Below are 23,212 nucleotides of genomic sequence, written 5' to 3'. Positions count from 1 at the left end.
AAATTATATTAAGGGCAGTACATAAAACTTAATTTGTTGTAGCACATGGAAAAAGGCTTTGCAACAAGTGGATAGAGCATAAACAGCCTGGCTCTAATCTAGAAATCGCAGGAAAATAATGTGCTCGTTTGACTCAGTGTTGAAATATTACTCAGCGATAGGACGTCACTGCAAAACATGACATCTAATATGTTGTTATACTCTTGCAACATATCGCTATAAAGTATAATAGATTTGTCCAATTAACGGTTGTTTGTTTAACCTAAAATAATCATGTCAGATATGGGGTTTTATATCTATAAAAATTGTCAGGACGATGAGACAAGTTGAAATCCGAGTGACTGTCTGTCTGACCGTCTGTGCAAGGGATTACTTAAGTAAAAATTAAGATATCTTGACGAAAATATCTATAATGAGATATCTTAATGAAGATGTGGTAGATGTGTTCTTTGTAAAAGTGAGGATGAGTTCGTAGAAGGCCGTAATTGACCATTGCCACACCAACAAAACCCCATTAAACGAAAATTTATAAAGTGCCATAACTTAGCACAAAATTAAGACATAGAACTGTAATTACGCTAAACAGGGAAAGGGGTTAAAATTTGACGATGCGCGATTTCGGTGAAAACTCATATCTCAGGACCTGCCCGACCGATCTCGACCAAATTTAGTAAATAATATTAACTTGTCATTATGTTACAGTGCGAAAATGAGCGAAATGGTACTACACCACGCCCATTTCCCATATAACACAATTTTGAATTCCATCTGATTCTATCACTTTTCAGTATGCAAATCAAGTACTAATAAATGTAACGGTCTGCCACGGGTGAACATGCCATGGGTAAACATTTTCCAAATAGTATGAAAAGTATTCAAGCTCGCAGATACCGAATATGTGGATCAAAGTTCCAATTTCGAACCTTTTATCGAAAATACCGGCCAGTGTTGAGATATTTAACTGAAATGCAGAGAAAATAATTTGCTAATAATAGTATGTGTGTGTATGAAAAATGGGTGGAATCGAGTTAATACTTCTCTTAGCCCTTATAAACCTTATTTTAAGATTTTTGAACTTCCGGTTGACTTGATAAATACGGTATATATCAGCAAATATGGGAGATCGTGTTTTTGTAATTATCTTTGCGCCAAAAATGAATAAAATCGGAGGAAAACTTGCCCTAGACCACAGACAACTAACAAACCTTATGCACCAGAAGGTATTTCCCTAGCTTTGAACGTAGCAAGTTGCAAGAGTATTAAATGTTCGGTCACACAAGAACTTATCCCTTTCTTACTTATTTTGAAATTAAATTTCTAACAAGTTTTTAGCTCTTATTGTGTCGCGTGCTGCAAATCTTGATTACGTTATCGCCAGTTCACGGTGACGCATGTCAGCAAAGTGACACCATTCCGCCACTATGGCATAACCAATGTTAGCACCAGATAAAATGAAAACTCCTGGGGATGCTAGTGTAGTGTTCGCTATTTTCGATACTCTCTTATACTTACCTACATATTTTTTGCATACATATTTAATATATCACGAACTCCCTGTCATACTAATGGTTAACACAATATTTTCAATGCTGCAAGGGAAGAAAATTATTTGAGAGTTCTTTGCTATTTGTAAACCATAATTAACAATTCAATTCAAAAGGGTATGTTTAAATTAAATCAAATCAGTACTACAAATGATAACCTTTAATAATTTCTCTTTGAAATGCCAACCCACAATTTTAAATGATTATTTGTAATTTCCAACTATAGGCATCTTCCGCCATTTTCAATTAATTATTTTGGTTTTATTGCTACATATACAATTTTTATTATTTTCAGCAACAAGTGAAATATATATTATATAATAGTAGGCAAAGGAATGTGTATTCAAAACAATAATTTAGAATGCATCTAACACTTGCTTGTTTTTGAAATCGAATCTACTTATATATGAACTACAAAACGTTATCTCCGTAAATGACTTGTATATCAAAATCCATTCGAAAGTTTATAGACAGCAGCACATACTATACATGTATCACAGAATCACGAGCACTATCCACGCTAATGCCTGTTGCCTGATTATCCCCTAAGTTATTTCCTTTCACAACAGTAGCTCTCCTTCGACTGCTGTCATCAAATAGTGCGAAGTAGTGGTGGTCGGATTGTCGTTGATTGTAATGATCGGAGATAAATATAATGAAACGTTGATAATATCATCATCGCAGATTTCTTATTGTGCCTGTGTGAAAACAATCGTATGAATATTGACTAGCACGCTTCACGACCTTTCACTGCACGTTTATCTGCTTTCATTTGAGTTTGATGTTAGTCAACCTATAGTTTTTGCATCGCTTGTTGAGGGACAGTAGTTTCACGTTGTTTGCATATACATACATACATAAATAATAACAACTCTATGCCTTTTAATACCTTGAACTGAGTATATTAAGTTTTCCGCACAGTTTGCAACACCGTCTGTATATACGCAAACTAGCCTTTAACCTTTTGCGATATCATTTTGAAATTTTGCTCACGTCTGTTTTCTCCAAGAAGTTGCTCATTTGTCGGGACCGCCGATAACGGACCACTATAACATAACTTTGCCATACAAGCTGAACGATCGGAATGAAGTGCATGAGGTACTTTTTCAATAACCTTTTTTTGTTAATTAATGTTATTTCGGTGGATAGTAAACATTTCCCATTATATTAAAACATTTTTGTGTTTTTTTTTTCTTTAAAAAAAGTAGGTAGCCTCGAAAAGGATCACTATTTAATATCTTCACAAAATTTGGCATTGGTTATTGCCAATCTCCAAAGAAATTGTTCAGATCAAATCATTACAGCGTATGGCTGTCATACAAACTAAACGAACGGAATCAAGTGTTTGTATACATTTTTTTTATTTGACAGGGTATCGTTACGAAATTTAGCATGAATTGCGCCTTACAGCAACGCTTAAATATCTGAACAAAACTTTCAGATCGCACCACCATAGAATATAGCTGTGATACAGACTAAACGATCAAAATTAAGAACGTGAATGGAACACTTTGCTAATTGTCGAGATATTATATTATCCAGAGCAAAGCTCTGAGAAAATTTTCCAGATGGCGTTATTATATGGTAATATCATATGATATAAACTGTACGATAACAAAGAAGGTAGGAATAAGTTCGGGTATAACCGAACATTTCATACGCTTACAACATGTAAGGACCAAAGCAAGGAAATACCTTCAGGAGTTGACAAAATCTTGTTTTAAAAAAAATTTGAGAAGGAATTCAACATTCACTTTTCGTCGAAATCGTGAATGAATTGCACGTCATTAATCATAAACTCAATTAGTTTTCTAACTATATTTTACTTCTCGCTAGCGAAAATTATATTCAAATGATATGACATAAACTCAGCCGAAGAGGATAAATTTAAAATATAGTCTTAAGTTGATGTGAAAAATGTCAACTAAAGGATCGGTACCAAGGGCGAACCCAATGCCTTACATATTAAGCGCTAAAACCTATTAGAATACCTGTCACCCTAATTTCAAGTTTCACACATTTTAACCAACTTAAACATTTTAAAGCCAGGTGAAAAGGAAATCATTAAATCGGCTATATTTGGGGTAGAAAAAGGTCTGTACTGACTGCATTAATTATTTACATTGCTTATGTATATTTGTGAACATAATGTATTTTCAAGCAATTAATAAAGTTATATGCATAACTCATACACTGACTGATGCAATCGTCTTATGGTTTGTTAGAATAACGAAAATGTGGCATATGGGAGTCTGAATAATACATAGGTATTAAACAATGCTATATCCATGTTAAGTGATAAAACGGTATAAAGGAAATGGAAAGTTTGAAAATAATTTATTATGTGTATTATTGACCTAATTTTATTTTGGGAATACCACATATTAGTGCTTTTCCATCTGACTTTAAAGCGGACGGTCAATATGTGGAATATTTTAATGAAATTAATGCGGAAATTTTTTCTGGTAAGGCAAAACTATTGAAGTGAGATAAAATACGAATCGGTTGAAACAAATGCTTTTCTTTTCCACCCGTCAACATTTGGAACTATTTTTAGTACGAGCCGTAATATTTCATTGCAAGCACGTTCAAACAGCACAGGACTTCTTTAATTTGGAAATCATATATCGCAACACAAAAGTGCTTTTTCTATATTCGAATAACTTATCAGGGCCTGACTATGGGTTATGTAAAATAGCATTACTGTTTCTTACTAATTTTTGATAGCTAAAACCGGAAATGATAGTAAAAACTTCCTAACACTTAGGATTTTTTAGTTTTGTAGTCAAGGGGTGTAGGGTCAAACCACCACCATTTACTAAAATGACAAAATTAGCTGTATGTGAGTAACATTTTTGAACTCAAACTCGTAGTCCGAACACCTCAAATACCCAGCAGACTTTTTCGCAATTCAGCCTCAAATTTTTCATTCAGATTTGTTGAGTAGAGAAATTTTGCGACTCTGATGTTGGAAGCTGTTTCTTGCTAATTTTGGGTTCGTTAAATAGTAAAAAGGTATTTCCTTCTTAGCGCATCAGCCGCAATTTTTTCCTTCAAATTTGTTAAGTAATTAGACACGAAATAATAAAAAATGTCGGTTATTTTTCTATACAATTTTATTTATTATTTCGACTGTATGGACCTCTCATACTAAAACCACATCATCTAATAATAGTACATTAATATGTATATCGATTTCTCGAATATGCCGAAAGTATTCTATAACCCTTTTGTTTAAATTTTTAATAGTTGCGAGATCGAATTAAAAAATTGTATTATTTCAATAACCTTGGGTTGAGCATTATTTATTGGAACCACTCATCGATATACATTTTGTAAACAAATTGTTTGCAAAATTAGAAATGTAAAAATTCATTTTTAAATTCACATTTCGTAAACTATGATTTTTTAAATATTTTTTTTTTCATCACTTTATTAATTCAAATATTTTTAACATAAATAATGCACAAAAGTACTAATGTAAAGAACAAAAGTAAATAACCATAAAAATTCAAAAAACTTCAAATAGTAGGTAGTGTTGAAACTGGATAAAAATAAATTATATTTGGTATGGCGACTATTAGCGTCTATTAGATCTCGCAGATCTACGGAATCATAGTTTACAAAATATCAATTTAAAAATGAATTTGTATGGTTTTTTCATTTAGGAAACTATTAATTGATAAACTTAAGTATTTCAAACCACTTCGAGCGTTGGGAATGACTAATGTTGTATATTTCTTTCAAACCCATGGTGAATAAAAGCATGAGGCGAAAAACTGCTGCTGCTTTCCAACTTGGTTTTGCGAGCTTGTTGAGGAAAGGCCACTGTCCATGACTGTGGAGCCGCCACTATTATTGCATACTGTAGATGAAGCGGTGGCCGTTGCATAACCATATCCCAGTTGAGAGTAATTGTGCATGGTACTAGCTGCCGTACTGCTGCTACCGCCACCATCGTTGGGTGTACCTAGCTGATGGCTTATTGGACTGCAAGGTGAGTTCCGAGTCGATAATAAGGTGGTGTTATTAAGGTTTGTCGATGTAGTTGCCCCACTATCGCAATTTATGGCAGATACCGAGCTGTCGCTGGTAACTTGAGGCAAGGCAGAAACATTGTTTGAACAAGCTATTGGTAGCGGTAATGGTGGTTGCAGCCCCACCGTTTGTTCATAACTTTTAACTGTGGTATCATAACCTCTGCTTACCAACTGCTGATTTGTGTTGGCAGTTGAGCTAGAGCTACCGCACCCAATCATTGCACTGCTACTACTATGTCCACTGCTTACCGACGGTATGCCGAAACTCCCAATCATTGCATGGTGATGTGGAGGAGGTGGAAGGGGAGCACGAAGCGACATATGGCACTGATATAGTGAGGGCGGGGTTAGGTCACGTTGCTGAGAAATTGGTGATCCGGGCATCGGTGATATTGAGGGATGCGTGAAGGATGACATAGACGCCATTGAACTGTAATGAGCGATGGATATAAAATAAGTCCCATTAAGGCATATTTTGATTAAGTTAAACTTGACAAAAAAAAATATATAATTCGGAGTTTTTCCTTTAAAATATTCTTATCATATATTAAAGAGACTGTTTCTTTGGTAGACTTACTGCCTGTAAGACTTTGCCGTGTTAACTAGCACAGTCGTGGTTTCTTTTATGTCAATTACTAATACAGGTACGTAATACGTAATATTTATACTCTTGGAACCAGTTGCTACAGACTATTATAATTTTGTTCAGCTAACGGTTGTACGTATCACCTAAAACTAATCGAGATAGATATAGGGTCATATACATATATAAACATGACCAAGATTAAGAGAAAAGTTGAAATCTGGTTGACTGTCTGCCTGTCCGTCCGTGCAAGCTGTAACTAAAGTAAAAGCTGAGATATCTCATTGAAACTTGGTATGTGGGTTCCTTAGTACAACAAAAATTTGAGTGCGTAGATGGGCGTAATCGGACTACTGCCACGCCCACAAATCGCCATTAACCAAAAACATGTAAAGTGCCATAACTGTGCACTAAATTAAGATATAAAGCTGTCATTTGGTACTGGGGATCGCAGTAGCAAGCGGCACCAGCGGGCAACATTTGTTGAAAAAGTGGGTGTGGCCTCGCCCTCTATTAACTATAGAGTATATATCTCCCACATCACTTAAGCTACCCACCAAATATTCTGAGTACAAGTTTTATAAGAACTTCTACCGATAGTGTGAAAATGGATGAAATCAGAGGATAACCCCGCTCACTCCCCATATAACGGTACTGTTAAAAACTACTGAAATCGTGATAAATTAATAACTAAACACGCCAGAATATGGTATGAGAGAGCTTTATGGGAGCTGGAGTGAAAACTAGACAATGGGCGTGGCACCGCCCACATTTTGGTAAAATCCCATACCTCGGGACCTGACTGACCGATTTCGACAAAACTTAGTACGTTTTCTTCATCATTCTCTTTACATTCTTAGGTAACATTTTGAAAAAGACAAAATCGGACAGCAACTACGCCTAATTCTCATATCGTACAATTTTAAATTCCACTTGATTCTTTCACTTTCCAGTACAGAAATCGAGAAGCAATTAATATAACGATTTAAAACTCTGCATGAATAATATCGTCAGTGTGTGCCCCTTGCGATCAAAATTTTTTTAAATCCAATAAAAATCTGTTCAAGCCCTTAGGAAGCAAATAGTTAGACCCCGGTACCTATAGTTGACTTTTGATCGAAAATTTTGGTCAATGTGTGATATATAAAACTAAAATTAAGGGATAATCCGTTTCTTATAATGGTATGTTTATATGTCAAAAATGGTTTGAATCAGACTAATTCTTTCTTTAGCCCCCACATACTTAATATAAAAATTTTCAAACTTTCGGGTGACTTTGTGCCGCATATATCGGCCAATATATGTGCCAATGAAAATAAGACAACTTGTTTAACTCATAACAGTGCCTAAAATAGATAAATTTGAGTGAAAACTTGGCCTATCCCCTATATAACTAATATCAGGATTTTCGAACATCTGGCTGACTTTACTCCATATGATTGCTTTTACGCCTTAAAGTATTTCCCTGTCTTTGATTCTTGCAATTTGCAAAAGTATAAAATGTTCGGTTGTACCCGAACTTAGTGTTAGTAATATTTTTATACACAAATAACGCCTACCTATATGTTTCACTCATGGCCATTGTGGAATGATGATGTATTGGGTACATAGTCCCCATAGAGCTGCTAAATCCGTTATTCAAATTAAGCCGAGGTGATAACGTCGGTACAATGGAACCATCTAAATGGTGTGTATGATGTGCCGCCGCATGATATGTATGCACTGCTCCAATGGGCGCACATCCAGAGCTCGCGGTTGCACTAAGTCCCATCACTCCTGTACTACTACGTTCAATGGAATGTCCACCTACCGAATTTGTAACACTTGTACCGCTGGCGTTGCTGCTACCTGATGATGTTTGCTGTCCGCCTCCAAGATTATCAGGGGTACCAGCTCCGCTGCCTCTAACAGAAGTACGTACTGCCACTGTTGTAGCAGCTACTACATCACCTGTAGAAACTGAGTTATGAGCTAATGGGGGTGTGGAAATTACGTCATCTGGAATCGGTGCATCTGTTGTTGGCGTAGCATAGCCGAAATAATCAAAAAAAAGGCGTGCTTTTTTACTCATTTAGTATACTTGATTTCTAGAAATCTATAATTGCTATTTAATATACTTACTTCCACTGGGCAGTACCGGGGCGCCGACGCTACCGTTCATACTGCTTCTGTTGGGGCTGTCTGCGACAGAGGTAGCAGATATAGACGACCCGCCTCCAGTTGAGCTGGGTGTTCGGCGTTGATTACGTAATTTTTCCTCACGTCGCCATTTAGCGCGGCGATTAGAAAACCAAACCTGTATTCGGGCCTCTGGCAAACCTATTTTAGCAGCCAGACGCTCACGCGCAAAAACATCAGGATAATGGGTGCGTTCGAATTCTGCACACAGTTGTATATATGTAAATCGAAAATAATTATTTATATTTGCGTTTTGTTTTTATAATTTTAAGATGGAAAAATACCTTTTTCTAAACTATCAATTTGCTCATTGGTGAAGGAAGTGCGATTCCTCTGTAGTTTGCGTTTAAGTATTAATCGAGCTTGATCGTCATCATTTGCACCTACATTCGACATACCACCATTGGAATTTTCGCCCTCGCCCGAACCGGTTTCATCTGAGTGATGTCCATCGAGTTCTGTTAAAATAAAAAAGGAGACTTTAGTTAATACGTACCGACAATATCAGCCAAATATAATTTATTCATTGTAATATAGTATACAACAATATGTTTAATATAATGTTTTAACTTCATTCATGATATTAAATGTAAGTTAAATGATATATGACACATTATCTTATCTTCATGCTTTTACTATTCCTGGTCATTTATTAGAACAGAATTTCAATTCCGAAAGTCTTTCTATTAGTCTTACTTAGTATTGAACCGATGTTATTCGTTTCAGGCAACGCGTTATGTTATTTTCGGGAAGAGATGCTCTCCGATTTTCATTAAGCTACCTCACAGATTGATCGAAATTTTTGGCAAAAAGTAACTAACTGAGGCCTATATTTCGGTATCTCGGGACTTGAGCGGTTATGATACGATTTAGACATTTTGTGACGTGTGATTGCAAAACTAAAATACACTTTGGGTGCAAAAAGTTATTTCGATAGATTTGAAGTTGTGCTATATAGACAGTAAGCGTTGTGAACAAATTTCTTTCATTTTCACGCTATGACTTAATCGTTCAAATATAATTTTACGCACCAAATTTTTTTGAAACTAATCGGGGAGTTCTGGAAATATGTGATTTTATCTGAATTGGGGTGGTAACACCATTTTTCCCATTGCTTCTCTTAACACTTTTAAGTACTTCATAGCTGTAAAATTTAGTGTTTCTAGCGTATTTATTTGCGAATTATCGCAATTTCGATTTTAGTAATTTTGATTAAAACCGTTATATGGGGAGTGGGCGTTCTTTTTTACAATGTAAAAGGAGGTGTAAAAGAAATTCCACCGTAGCCATAGCACTCTATAAGTTTTTGATTAAAGGCATTTTGTGGCGACGTATGTATACTGTGGGAGGCAGGATGGAGTCATGTGTAGTACTTCACGAAAGTTCACTTGGGTCTGGCCAGAAACGATTCCTTTACATATGGCTCAAGCGGCTCCCAATGAAAAATAACAACCAGCCTCGGAGGAGAGACCCCTCTTTTCATGGCGACCATGGCACACGAATTAAGGATTACGATTTGAGGGCATGCACCTGGAATGTTTGGTCCCTTAATTGGGCAGGTGCCGCCGCCCAGCTGGTTGGTGTCCTCGTATGAGTGAAGGCTGACATCACCGCCGTCCAAGAAATGCTATGGACGGGACAAGGAGTAAAGCAAGTAGGTCCTTGTGGCATTTACTACAGTGGTCATATAAAGGAGCGCACATTTGGTGTTGGATTCGTGATGGGAGAGAAACTTCGTCGCCGAGTACTGTCAATGCCCCCGGTTTATGAACGTCTAGGCACAATCCGCATCAAAGCGAAGTTCTTTAACATATCGCTGATTTGCGCCCACGCCCCGGCGGAAGAGAAGGACGATGTGACCAAAGATGCTTTCTATGAGCGCTTGGAGCGCACCTATGAGAGCTGCCCTTGCCACGATATCAAAAACGTGCTTGACGACTTTAACGCCAGGGTGGGCAAAGGAGGTATTTTCACGATGAAACATTCCCAAATGGATTGAGGCTGATCGATTTCACCGAGGCACGAAATATGGTTATTTGTAGTATTAAATTCCAGCATAAGAAAATTCATCAAGCTACCTTGCTGTTTCCGGATCGAAAGACCACCAACCAGATCGATCACGTTGTGACACATGGAAGACACGTCTCCAGAGCGTTGGGTGCGTACGCTCCGAGGTCCTAACATCGACTCGGATCACGACCTTTTTGCAGCCAAAATTCGCACTGACCTCTTTGCAGCAAAAAACGCATGTCAACAAAGAGAAGGAAGGTTCCACGTCGAGAAGCTGCGTTCACAGCAGACAGCCGAACAATTTTCTACTCGGCTTGCACTCCTGCTCTCTGAGAGCAGTCGTCAACAACTCAGTATAAGGGAACTGTGGGACGGCATCTCAAACTCCTTACGTACAGCCGCAACCAAAACCATTGATTTTCGGAAAAGGCAAAGGAACAGCTAGTACGGCGAGGAGTGCCGTGTCCCAGCGGAGAGAAAACAGACTGCCTACCTCGCAACGTTACGTTCGACCACAATACGTGCGGGATGGGATTGATACCGAAAGTTGAAAAGGGAAGTGAGACGAATGTGCAGACAAAAAAAGAGAGGCCGAAATGCGTGAGTATGAAGAGCTTGAGAAGCTGGCCGACAAGGGTAATGCTCGAACATTCAAAGAAAAAATACGGCGGCTAACAGAACGTTTCAAGACCAGAGCATTCTCTTGTAGAACCCCCAAAGGTGATCTAGTGACCGATGCCCAGAGCATACTTAAATTATGGAGGGAACACTTCTCCAGCCTGCTGAATGGCAGTGAAAGTATAACCAGGAACGTTTCATTACCCGACCATGAAGAAGTTCGAATAGCAATTACCCGTCTCAAGAACAACAAAGTGACGGGGGCCGATAGATTGCCAGCCGAGCTATTGAAACACGGCGGCGAAGATCTGATATGGTGCATGCAACCGCTTTTTTTAAATATGGTCAGACGAAAGCATGCCCAACGATTTTAATGTAAGTGTACTCTGTCCAATCCACGAAAAACTACTGTGGGATAAGCCTCCTCAACATCGCGTATAAGGTAAGGTAAGGCGTATTGTGTGAAAGATTAAAGCCCACCGTCAACAAGCTGATTGGACCTTATCAGTGTGGCTTTAGACTTGGCAAATCAACAACCGACCAGATATTTACCGTGCGCCAAATTTTGGAAAAGACCCGTGAAAAGAGAATTGACACACACTAGCTCTACGTCGATTTCTCATGTTGGATCCACTGCAACACAAAAACCCAATTTATTCTTAAAAAGTACGCGAATGGTTATCGTCCCTACTAGAAATATGAAAAAATATTGATAAATAAAAAAGTAATTAACGTTTTTTTTTTAATTTTTTTCCCCATGTTTTTTTGCATAAATTTTGTCATAATATTGTCAATAAAATATAAAAAAATATGAATCTAGTAGGGACGTTAGCCAGGCGTTTTGTGAACATTTTAATAAATTAAGCAAATCGGTTAAGTAGTTCGGCCGGAATCATGTCCGCCAGTTTAAAAATTGTTTTTTGAGAAAAAGCATTTAAAGTGCCAGGTGTGCACTGCGAGCGCTTCGAACGTCGAGCGGTATTATTATTTTTGGGCCTTTTCCGAAACCTTCCATTGGTAAAATGGGTTTATACATTAATTCTAAGGGTATAAGGGAACATAAAATGAAAAAAAAAATTTTGAAAAAAGATTACCCTACTGACCCCTTAAACATATAAAACACACAATCGTTTTTACATAATTCTAACCCTGTCCAGCCCACCTTAAAAACATATAAAACAAATATTGGATTTTACATAATTTAAGCACTATTCAGTCCGCCTTGAACAGATAAAACAAAAATTTGTTTTTTCGTAATTCTAGCACTGTCCAGACCCCGTTAAAAACATATAATACACACATTTGTTTTTACATAATTTTAGCACTGCGCAGGCCGCTTTGAACAGATAAAACAAAAATTTGTTTTTACGTAATTCTAGCACTGCCCAGACCCCTTTAAAAACATATAATACACAAATTTGTTTTTACATAACTGTAGCACTTCGCAGGCCGCTTTAAACATACTATACATAGTATAAAACAAGCATTTGTTTTCATTGTTAGTCGGCATGTATAAAACGGTTTTATTTTTAAAAAGATAAGATTTTACTAATCAATATGTAGTATAAAACAGAGTCGCCTTTTCTATCCCTATGTCCCTTTGCATGCTTAAATCTTTAAAACTACGCAATGAATTTTGATGCAGTTTTTTTTAATAGATAGAGTGATTGAAGAGGAAGGTTTATTTGTATAATAACATCCATTAAATAGTGGAGAAATACTGTTATTTTTGAAGGTTCTAGTGTGATGCCGTAACTAATTAAATTTTTTCCGCATACATTGAAAACGAAGGCTGAAAATTATAAGATTTATTAAAACAATGTACTAAGTATTGTACACATTGAAAACGTATACAGAAACTCAGCGATGGTACACAAACATATGTCTATCTCTTATAGATACTCCCCAATATCATTTTTTTGTCATTTGCTTTTCACGACAAATAATGGCTAATTTTCGAAACGATTTTAACCAATACAAAATTAATAGTTATTCAATTAAATAGCTTAAATACATTGTATATCTTATATCTTCTTCTTAATTGGCGTAGAAACCGCTTAAGCGATTATAGCCGAGTTAACAACAGCGCGCCAGTCGTTTCTTCTTCTCGCTACGTGGCGCCAATTGGATATTCCAAGCGAAGCCAGGTCCTTCTCCACTTGGTCCTTCCAACGGAGTGGAGGTCTTCCTCTTCCTCTGCTTCCCCCGGCGGGTACTGCGTCGAATATTTTCAGAGCTGGAGTGTTTTCGTCCATCCGGACAACATGACCTAGCCAGCGTAGCCGCTGTCTTTTAATTCGCTGAACTATGTCAATGTCGTCGTATATCTCGTACAGCTCATCGTTCCATCGAATGCGGTATTCACCGTGGCTAACGCGCAAAGGACCATAAATCTTTCGCAGAACTTTTCTCTCGAAAACTCGCAACGTCGACTCATCCGTTGTTGACATCGTCCAAGACTCTGCACCATATAGCAGGACGGGAATTATGAGTGACTTATAGAGTTTGGTTTTTGTTTGTCGAGAGAGGACTTTGCTTCTCAATTGCCTACTCAGTCCGAAGTAGCACCTGTTGGCAAGAGTTATCCTGCGTTGGATTTCTAGGCTGACATTGTTGGTGGTGTTTACGCTGGTTCCAAGATAGACGAAATTATCTACGACTTTAAAGTTATGACTGTCAACAGTGACGTGAGTGCCAAGTCGCGAATGCGACGACTGTTTGTTTGATGACAGGAGATATTTCGTCTCGCCCTCGTTCACTGCCAGACCCATTTTCTGTGCTTCCTTGTCCAGCCTGGAGAAAGCAGAACTAACGGCGCGGGTGTTGAGGCCGATGATATCAATATCATCGGCATACGCCAACAGCTGTACACTCTTATAGAATCTTATATATATCTTATATATAACAAGAAAAAACGTTAACTTCGGTTGCACCGAAGCTGGTATACCCTGGTGCATTTCTTTTAGTAACTATGTGTTCAGTTTATATGGAAGCTATATGCTATAGTACAAGCCCTTGATTCCGATAGTTCGGTTTGTATGGCAGCTATATGCTATAGTAGGCCGATCTGAACAATTTCTTCGGAGATTACATTGTTGCCCTAAAAATTAAGCTGTGCCAACTTTTGTGAAGATACATTGTCAAATGTGAAAGCTTTCCATACAAGAACTTGATTCTGATCGTTCAGTTTGTATGGCAGCTATATGTTATAGTGGTCCGATATCGGCAGTTCCGACAAATGAGCAGCTTCTTGAAGAGAAAATGACGTTTGCAAAACTGAGGGACTAGTTCGTATATATACAGAAAGACGGACAGACAGACGAACATGGCTAAATCGACTCAGGTCAACATACTGATCATTTATGTATATATACAATATATACTTATATATGTAGGGTCTCCGATGCTTCCTTCTGGGTGTTACAAACTTCGTGACAAACTTAATATACCCTGTTCAGGGTATAAAAATAAATCGCAAAATGTGTTGCTAAGCGCATGACTCAACAACGCCTGGACCAATATTGCCAATTATTTTTTAAAAAGTTCTTTGAGATTCAAGGATGGTTTTTACGGCAAGAAAAATTCGAATAATTACCGGAAAACTTCTAAAACAGCCCTTTACTTTTTTCCATACAAACGAATGAATGTTTGTTTGTAGTAACGCTAAGAGAACGGCTGCACCAATCTTGATGAAATTTTCAGAAGTTGTTCGTTGTGGATCGGGGAAGGGTTAGAAATAAAAATACCTTATTCTTTTCATGTGAAAAAGTCGGAAAATTGGATAAATCCATAAAGTAACTTTTTTTCATACAAATTTTTTTTAGTTTTTGTTTGCTTTGTTTTTTAATATTTTGATTTGTAAATTCTTTGAATCGTTCAATTTCGGTCGCTTTCTGTTTTATTCCGGCTATTGTTTTTTAATATTTTGATTTGTAAATTCTTTGAATCGTTCAATTTCGGTCGCTTTCTGTTTTATTCCGGCTATTGAAAAGAAAAATTATTCAAAATTATTCAGTGAAAACTTTACGTGTGTTTCACACAAAGTGATCAATTGCGAAGAGGTCGCCCTAATATCGGTCGGCGTTTTTTTGCCACCAACGTATGGCAGCCCAAGGCAAGGCAAGGCAAGAAGTACTCCCAGGATGTGGTGAAATACGTGCGGAATTATGGATTGCGCTCAATCAGCAAGCGATTGTCACGATGTCACAGCACGACTTTTCAAACAACAGTTACGATGTTTGATTGACTTTATCTTAAAGCAACGTATGTGTGGTGCTGTTAGATGGTAGATGTACTCTGTTGAGTGGCAAAAGAGAGGTTTGCCGTACGCACACATTCCTTTTTGGATGGTGGTTACATCAGATCAAATTGATGAAATCACTTCTGCTGAAATTCCTGATGCAGAGATAGATCCAGTATTATACGAAGTGATGGAAACCAATATGGTTCATAGACCTTGCGGACACCACAATCCCACTTCGGTTTGTATGTCTGTCAATAAATGCACCAAACACTATCCACGTGCTTTTCTTTCGGAAACACAAAGTAGAAATGATGGATATCCAATGTATCAGCGTCGCTCACCAGAAAACAATGGCAGAACATTTAGCATTCAATTTAGCATAGTGATTATCGAAATTGACAACACACGGATCGTACTATATTCACCATTATTGTCTAATTCACATTAAAAACTCATATCAGTGTTGAGTATTGCAGTTTGGTGTAATCGATAAAATACGTCTGTAATTACGTCAGGATGGAGTTATGTGTAGAAGTTCACGCAAGTGAGGAAAGTTCTCTGATCGCCATTCACTTGGGAGTGGCCAGAAACGATTCTTTTACACATGGCTCAAGCAGCTCACTACTTCCGGTCTTTGACCAAGTATCCACTGGGTAGCCTAAGAACATCCGTTCGAAGGTGAGCTAATGTGAGAAGGCGAAACATTCCCTACATAGGGTTGTGCGCTGGGCTTGGGACCCGCCACGTAAAAAACAATACCAATGAAAAAGAAAAGAAAACACAGCCTCGGATGAGAGACCCCCCTTTTGATGACGACCATGGCAAAAGGAATAAGGACTACGATTTGAGGGCATGCACCTGGAATGTCCGGACCCTTAATTGGGAAGGTGCCGCTGCCCAGCTGGTTGATGTCCTCGAAAAAATAAAGGCTGACATCACCGCCGTCCAAGAAATGCGATGGACGGGACAAGGACAGAGACGAGTAGGTCCTTGTGACATTTACTACAGTGGCCATATAAAGGAGCACAAGTTTGGTGTTGGATTCATGGTGGGAGAGAGACTCCGCCGCCGAGTACTATCATTCACTCCGGTATATGAACGTCTAGCCACAATCCGCATCAAAGCGAGGTTCTTCAACATATCACTGATTTGCGCCCACGCCCCGACGGATGAGAAGGACGATGTGACCAAAGATGCCTTCTATGAGCGCTTGGAGCGCGCTTATGAGAGCTGACCCCGCCACGATGTCAAAATCGTGCTTGGCGACTTTAACGCCAGGGTGGGCAAAGAAGGTATATTTGGCGCTACGGTCGGTAAATTCAGCCTCCACGACGAAACATCCCCAAATGGGTTGAGGCTGATTGACTTCGCCGGGGCCCGAAATATGGTTATCTGTAGTACTAGATTCCAGCATAAGAAGATTCATCAAGCTACCTGGCTGTCTACGGATCGGAAAACTACCAACCAGATCGATCATGTTGTGATAGATGGAAGACACGTTTCCAGTGTTTTAGATGTGCGTGCGCTCCGAGGTCCTAACATCGACTCGGACCACTATCTTGTTGCAGCAAAGATTCGCACCCGCCTCTGTGCAGCAAAAAACGCACGCTACCAAACAAAAGGAAGTTTCGACGTCGAGAAGCTGCAATCACAACAGACAGCCGAACGATTTTCTACTCGGCTTGCACTCCTGCTCTCTGAGAGCACTCGTCAACAACTCGGTATAAGGGAACTGTGGGACGGCATTTCGAACTCCTTACGTACAGCTGCAACCGAAACCATTGGTTTTCGGAAAGAGCAAAAGAACAGCTGGTACGACGAAGAGTGCCGTGTCGCAGCGGAGAGAAAACAGGCTGCCTACCTCGCAACGTTACGATCGACCACTACACGTGCGGGATGTGATAGATACCGAGAGTTGAAGAGGGAAGCGAGACGCATTTGCAGACAGAAGAAGAAAGAGGCCGAAATGCGTGAGTACGAAGAGCTTGATAAGCTGGCCGACAGGGGTAATGCTCGAAAATTCTACGAAAAAATGCGGCGGCTTACAGAAGGTTTCAAGACCGGAGCATACTCTTGTAGAACCCCCAAAGGTGATCTAGTCACTGATGCCCAGAGCATAGTTAAATTATGGAGGTAACACTTCTCCAGCCTGCTGAATGGCAGTGAACGCACAACACCAGGATAAGGAGAACCCGATTCCCCAATCGATGACGATGGAGCAGACGTTCCATTACCCGACCATGAAGAAGTTCGAATAGCAATTGCCCGCCTCAAGAACAACAAAGCGGCAGGGGCCGACGGACTACCGGCCGAGCCATTCAAACACGGCGGCGAAGAACTAATAGGGAGCATGCATCAGCTTCTTTGTAAAATATGGTCGGACGAGAGCATGCCCAACGATTGGAATTTAAGTGTGGTATGCCCAATCCATAAAAAGGAGACCCCACAATCTGCGCCAACTACCGTGGGATTAGCCTCCTCAACATCGCATATAAGGTTCTATCGAGCGTATTGTGTGAAAGATTAAAGCCCACCGTCAACAAACTGATTGGACCTTATCAGTGTGGCTTCAGACCTGGAAAATCAACAACCGACCAGATATTCACCATGCGCCAAATCTTGGAAAAGACCCGTGAAAGGAGAATCGACACACACCACCTCTTCGTCGATTTCAAAGCGGCTTTCGACAGCACGAAAAAGAGCTGCCTTTATGCCGTGATGTCTGAATTTGGTATCCCCGCAAAACTAGTACGGCTGTGTAAACTGACGTTGAACAACACGAAAAGCTCCGTCAGGATCGGAAAGGACCTCTCCGAGCCGTTCGATACCAAACGAGGTTTCAGACAAGGCGACTCCCTATCGTGCGACTTCTTCAACCTGCTTCTGGAGAAAATAGTTCGAGCTGCAGAACTAAACAGAGAAGGTACCATCTTCTATAAGAGTGTACAGCTGTTGGCGTATGCCGACGATATTGATATCATCGGCCTCAACACCCGCGCCGTTAGTTCTGCTTTCTCTAGGCTGGACAAGCAAGCACAGAAAATGGGTCTGGTAGTGAACGAGGGCAAAACGAAATATCTCCTGTCATCAAACAAACAGTCGTCGCACTCGCGACTTGGCTCTCACGTCACTGTTGGCAGTCATAACTTTGAAGTTGTAGATAATTTCGTCTATTTAGGAACCAGCATTAACACCACTAATAATGTCAGCCTGGAAATCCAACGCAGGATTGCTCTTGCCAACAGGTGCTACTTCGGACTGAGTAGGCAATTGAAAAATAAAGTCCTCTCTCGACGAACAAAGCTAAACTCTATAAGTCGCTCATAATTCCCGTCCTGCTATATGGTGCAGAGGCTTGGGCGATGACAGCAACCGATGAGTCGACGTTACGAGTTTTCGAGAGAAAAATTCTGCGAAAGATTTATGGTCCTTTGCGCATTGGCCACGGCGAATATCGCATCCGATGGAACGATGAGCTGAACGAGATATATGACGACATTGACATAGTTCAGCGAATTAAAAGACAGCGGCTACGCTGTCCAGGTCATGTTGTCCGGATGGATGAAAACACTCCAGCTCTGAAAGTATTCGACGCAGTACCCGCCGGGAAGCAGAGGAAGAGGAAGACCTCCACTCCGTTGGAAGGACCAAGTGGAGAAGGACCTGGCTTCGCTTGGAATATCCAATTGGCGCCACGCAGCGAAAAGAAGAAACGACTGGCGCGCTGTTGTTAATTCGGCTATAATCGCGTAAGCGGTGTCTACGCCAATTAAGAAGAAGAAGAATTACGTCACCGTCTGGAACGATCCGGTCGATACGTGAACTGCAATAAAGCGCTTTGTAGGATATTTACTTTTGCAATTCATGAACGTTTTCCGACTGTTGTGCGTCTCGCAGTTTATTTGGAGAATGGCCAAAGAGTGTATTACAACCCAGATAATACAGTACACCGCCAGCAACAAAATTAACATTTACAATCCACCCGAAAAACGACGATTGTTTCTACCGTCGGTTACTATTGATTAATGTACGCGGTTCATCTTTATTTGAGTCATTTCGTACTGTGAATGGTACGTTGTGTGCAAGTTTTGGAGAAGTAAGCCAGTAATTACAATTGTTGGAACATGTTAATTACTGGAATGAAAATGAAGTTGGCACACTTTTCGCGATAAACCTTTCGACATATCAGCCTTCAAATCCGCCTCAATTATGGGATACGAACAAAAATGACATTGCCGAAGACATTTTACATCGTCTTTGCTAAAAATTGGAAATGGGTTAATTCCGGTTGATACTCCCGGTGGTTTGATATCAATTTCATCTACCCTTTATCAATTCACGAAAGATGAACTCATCACGATTGGTTTGACATTGGCCAAATTATCGTAACTACGATTCCTTAAGTGCACGCGCAATGTTAGCTGCCAAAAATACTGATGTTGTTGACTTAAACTGGAAGATTCAAAGTAAAATTCAGGGAGACTTGCGCTCATAAAAGTCGATCGATCGTCTAGACAATGAAAACGAAGCCGTGAATTTTCCCGTGGAATTTCTAAATTCTTTGGACAGGTTTGGTTGCCACCGCATCATTTGCGTCTCAAAGTTGGATCAGTCGTTATTATGTTCCGCAATCTGCGCTATCGAATACAAGGGGGCTGAATGTTTGATTCCAGGAATTCCTCTGAGTTCTAACAATTTGCCATTTCAGTTCAAACGTATTCCGTTTCCAGTGAAAATTGTATTTGAGGTGATAATCAACAGGGCACAAGGATAGTCGCATAGTGTGTGGCGTGCTCACGAATTGGAAAACCATCTTTTCTATACATCGAAACAGAAACCAAAAAATGTTGTTTATGAAGCTGCTTTACATTGAAAAAAAATGATATGATAAATTTAACTTTTTTTCATTTCATAACACATAATTTTACGCTGGACAACGGCTGCGAAGTCAGCTAGTTTAATATAGATCTGTATGGCCCTTTACTGCATATGATTTAAACGAATATTTTCGAAGACTTTACAGATTTAAAAATTGCGGGACGTAGCGTTTGTGGCGGTATAGTGAGGCCAGCGCGGGGGGAGCGTGCCTATAAATAGCTCGTCGGAAACCGCGGTTCTCCCTATAACACTTTAAATTTAGCAACGATAGCACGCGTTTATTATCGGAGCTCTCAAACTGACCTTTCCTCAAAACTAATATCGGGTGATTTTTTAAGAGCTTGATAACTTTTTTAAAAAAAACGCATAAAATTTGCAAAATCTCATCGGTTCTTTATTTGAAACGTTAGATTGGTTCATGACATTTACTTTTTGAAGATAATTTCATTTAAATGTTGACCGCGGCTGCGTCTTGGTGGTCCATTCGGAAAGTCCAATTTTGGGCAACTTTTTCCGAGCATTTCGGCCGAAATAGCCCGAATTTCTTCGGAAATGTTGTCTTCCAAAGCTGGAATAGTTGCTGGCTTATTTCTGTAGACTTTAGACTTGACGTAGCCCCACAAAAAATAGTCTAAAGGCGTTAAATCGCATGATCTTGGTGGCCAACTTACGGGTCCATTTCTTGAGATGAATTGTTCTCCGAAGTTTTCCCTCAAAATGGCCATAGAATCGCGAGCTGTGTGGCATGTAGCGCCATCTTGTTGAAACCACATGTCAACCAAGTTCAGTTCTTCATTTTTGGCAACAAAAAGTTTGTTAGCATCGAACGATAGCGATCGCCATTCACCGTAACGTTGCGTCCAACAGCATCTTTGAAAAAATACGGTCCAATGATTCCACCAGCGTACAAACCACACCAAACAGTGCATTTTTCGGGATGCATGGGCAGTTCTTGAACGGCTTCTGGTTGCTCTTCACCCCAAATGCGGCAATTTTGCTTATTTACGTAGCCATTCAACCAGAAATGAGCCTCATCGCTGAACAAAATTTGTCGATAAAAAAGCGGATTTTCTGCCAACTTTTCTAGGGCCCATTCACTGAAAATTCGACGTTGTGGCAGATCGTTCGGCTTCAGTTCTTGCACGAGCTGTATTTTATACGGTTTTACACCAAGATCTTTGCGTAAAATCTTCCATGTGGTCGAATAACACAAACCCAATTGCTGCGAACGGCGACGAATCGACATTTCACGGTCTTCAGCCACACTCTCAGAAACAGACGCAATATTCTCTTCTGTACGCACTGTACGCATTCGTGTGGTTGGTTTAATGTCCAATAAAGTAAACTGAGTGCGAAACTTGGTCACAATCGCATTAATTGTTTGCTCACTTGGTCGATTATGTAGACCATAAATCGGACGTAAAGCGCGAAACACATTTCGAACCGAACACTGATTTTGGTAATAAAATTCAATGATTTGCAAGCGTTGCTCGTTAGTAAGTCTATTCATGATGAAATGTCAAAGCATACTGGGCATCTTTCTCTTTGACACCTGTCTGAAATCCCCTGATCTGTCAAATACTAATGCGAAATCCTAACCTCAAAAAATCACCCGAAATACAATTGCTAAATATGTGGAATAGTAGAAAAAAACTGCACCCAAAAACGCAGTGCAATAGATTATAATTTGGTCAGTTGATGAATATTATACCACGTGCATCCCAAAAGATTGGTGTCATAACTTTGCCAGCCGACTTTTTCGTCTTTGCACGCTTGAGAAACGGTTCATCATGTGCAGTCCACTAGAATGACTGTCGATTGGACACCAGCATGAAATGATGGAGCAACGTTTCTATTGTCACACATCGATGCGAAATTCCCTTTTATTCCGATAAAAAAGCACTCAAACACTTCACAGAAACAGTTATTCGTTGTTTTTGTTGGATTATGAACTTACGAGGTACCCACTTTGCACAGAGCTTTCGCCTCTTTAGGGCATCATTGTCCTCGGTGCTTATTTCGCCTCTTTCCAACTTAGCAAACCTCTGTTCCTCTAGCTTTATATATAAATATAATTTGGGTTTTTGTCTGTTCGTTATATCTGACTAAACTGAAATGAAAAATGGTTTGAACCATTGTGAAGGCAATCCAATGACGATGGTTTGTAAAAAAAAGTTGGAAAAAGTTGGAAAAAGTTCATTTTTAACCGACTTACGAGCGTAAATTTCCAAAAAGTGACTTTTCCATAAATTTTTTTTGTGTTGTTTTCCAACTAATTTTTTTGTAAATTATTTGAATCGTTCAATTTCGGTTGTTTGCTTTCTTTATTTCGGCTATACAAAAGGTAAATTATTGAATTATTTCAATGAATGTGAAAACATTATATATGTGATCAAATTGAAAGGTCAACTTTTAATTTATACTTCGCGTGTTTTTCGAATCGGTAAACTTTTTGTTTTCTGTAAATTGGTAGTACTGTTAGTGATATCTATGCTAAATTTCACGTCAAAATATTTATAAGTATTTGAGATACACATCGTCTTGTGAGTCTCTAAAAGAGAACACTTCGATTTTTACACTGTTTGAATTTATTGAACAAAGAAGTGCGATAATGCACCATCTCATACTGCATTGGTTATTCGTGATCATTTCGACATATTTTCAACTAATATCGCCTGATTTATCTTCTTGTAATATAATAAAGTCAATATCGAAGTATCCGAGAACTACTTCGCATGCCACTGAAGTTCGCACATTTTTCGCGATGATCATTTCGACATATCAGCCTTCAAATCCGCCTCAATTATGGGAGACGAACAAAAATGATATTGCCGAAGACATTTTATATCGTATTCGCTAAGAATTGGATATGGGAAAATTTCGGTTAATACTTCCAGTGGTTTGATATCAATTACACCTGTCTTATGACAATTCACTTCAACGACAGATGGACTCATCACGAATGTTTATCCGAATATTTGCCAAGTTATCGTAACTACGATTTGGAGTGCACGCGCAATTTTAGCGATGTCACCGATGTTAATGACTTAAACTGGAAAATTCAAGTCAAAATTCCGGGAGGTTTGCGCTTATACAAATCGATCGATCGACTGGACAA

At 39.2% G+C, this 23,212-nt stretch overlaps 1 protein-coding gene across 8 annotated transcripts in view; it reads right to left on the bottom strand.

Annotated features, from left to right (window-relative positions):
- Positions 1 to 4,642: 4,642 nt before the first annotated feature.
- LOC126766108 (paired box protein Pax-6) overlaps positions 4,643 to 23,212 on the bottom strand; it is a 164,824-nt gene continuing 146,254 nt past the window's right edge. For 7 of the 8 annotated variants that reach the window (XM_050483927.1, XM_050483931.1, XM_050483928.1 and 4 more), the window contains 4 exons: positions 8,630 to 8,803; positions 8,289 to 8,546; positions 7,727 to 8,225; positions 4,643 to 6,014 (listed from right to left, as the gene is read on the bottom strand). In XM_050483927.1, the coding sequence (XP_050339884.1) occupies positions 5,288 to 6,014; positions 7,727 to 8,225; positions 8,289 to 8,546; positions 8,630 to 8,803 (1,658 nt within the window). In that variant the 3' untranslated portion in view covers positions 4,643 to 5,287. The remainder of the gene's footprint in view (positions 6,015 to 7,726; positions 8,226 to 8,288; positions 8,547 to 8,629; positions 8,804 to 23,212) is intronic. The other variant, XM_050483932.1, reaches the window with a different exon arrangement.

Source organism: Bactrocera neohumeralis, unplaced genomic scaffold (genome assembly GCF_024586455.1).
Source record: "Bactrocera neohumeralis isolate Rockhampton unplaced genomic scaffold, APGP_CSIRO_Bneo_wtdbg2-racon-allhic-juicebox.fasta_v2 cluster11, whole genome shotgun sequence".
NCBI lineage: Eukaryota > Metazoa > Arthropoda > Insecta > Diptera > Tephritidae > Bactrocera > Bactrocera neohumeralis.
The sequence above is the reverse complement of the archived record's forward strand: the minus strand, read 5'-3'. Positions and strand labels throughout refer to the sequence as shown.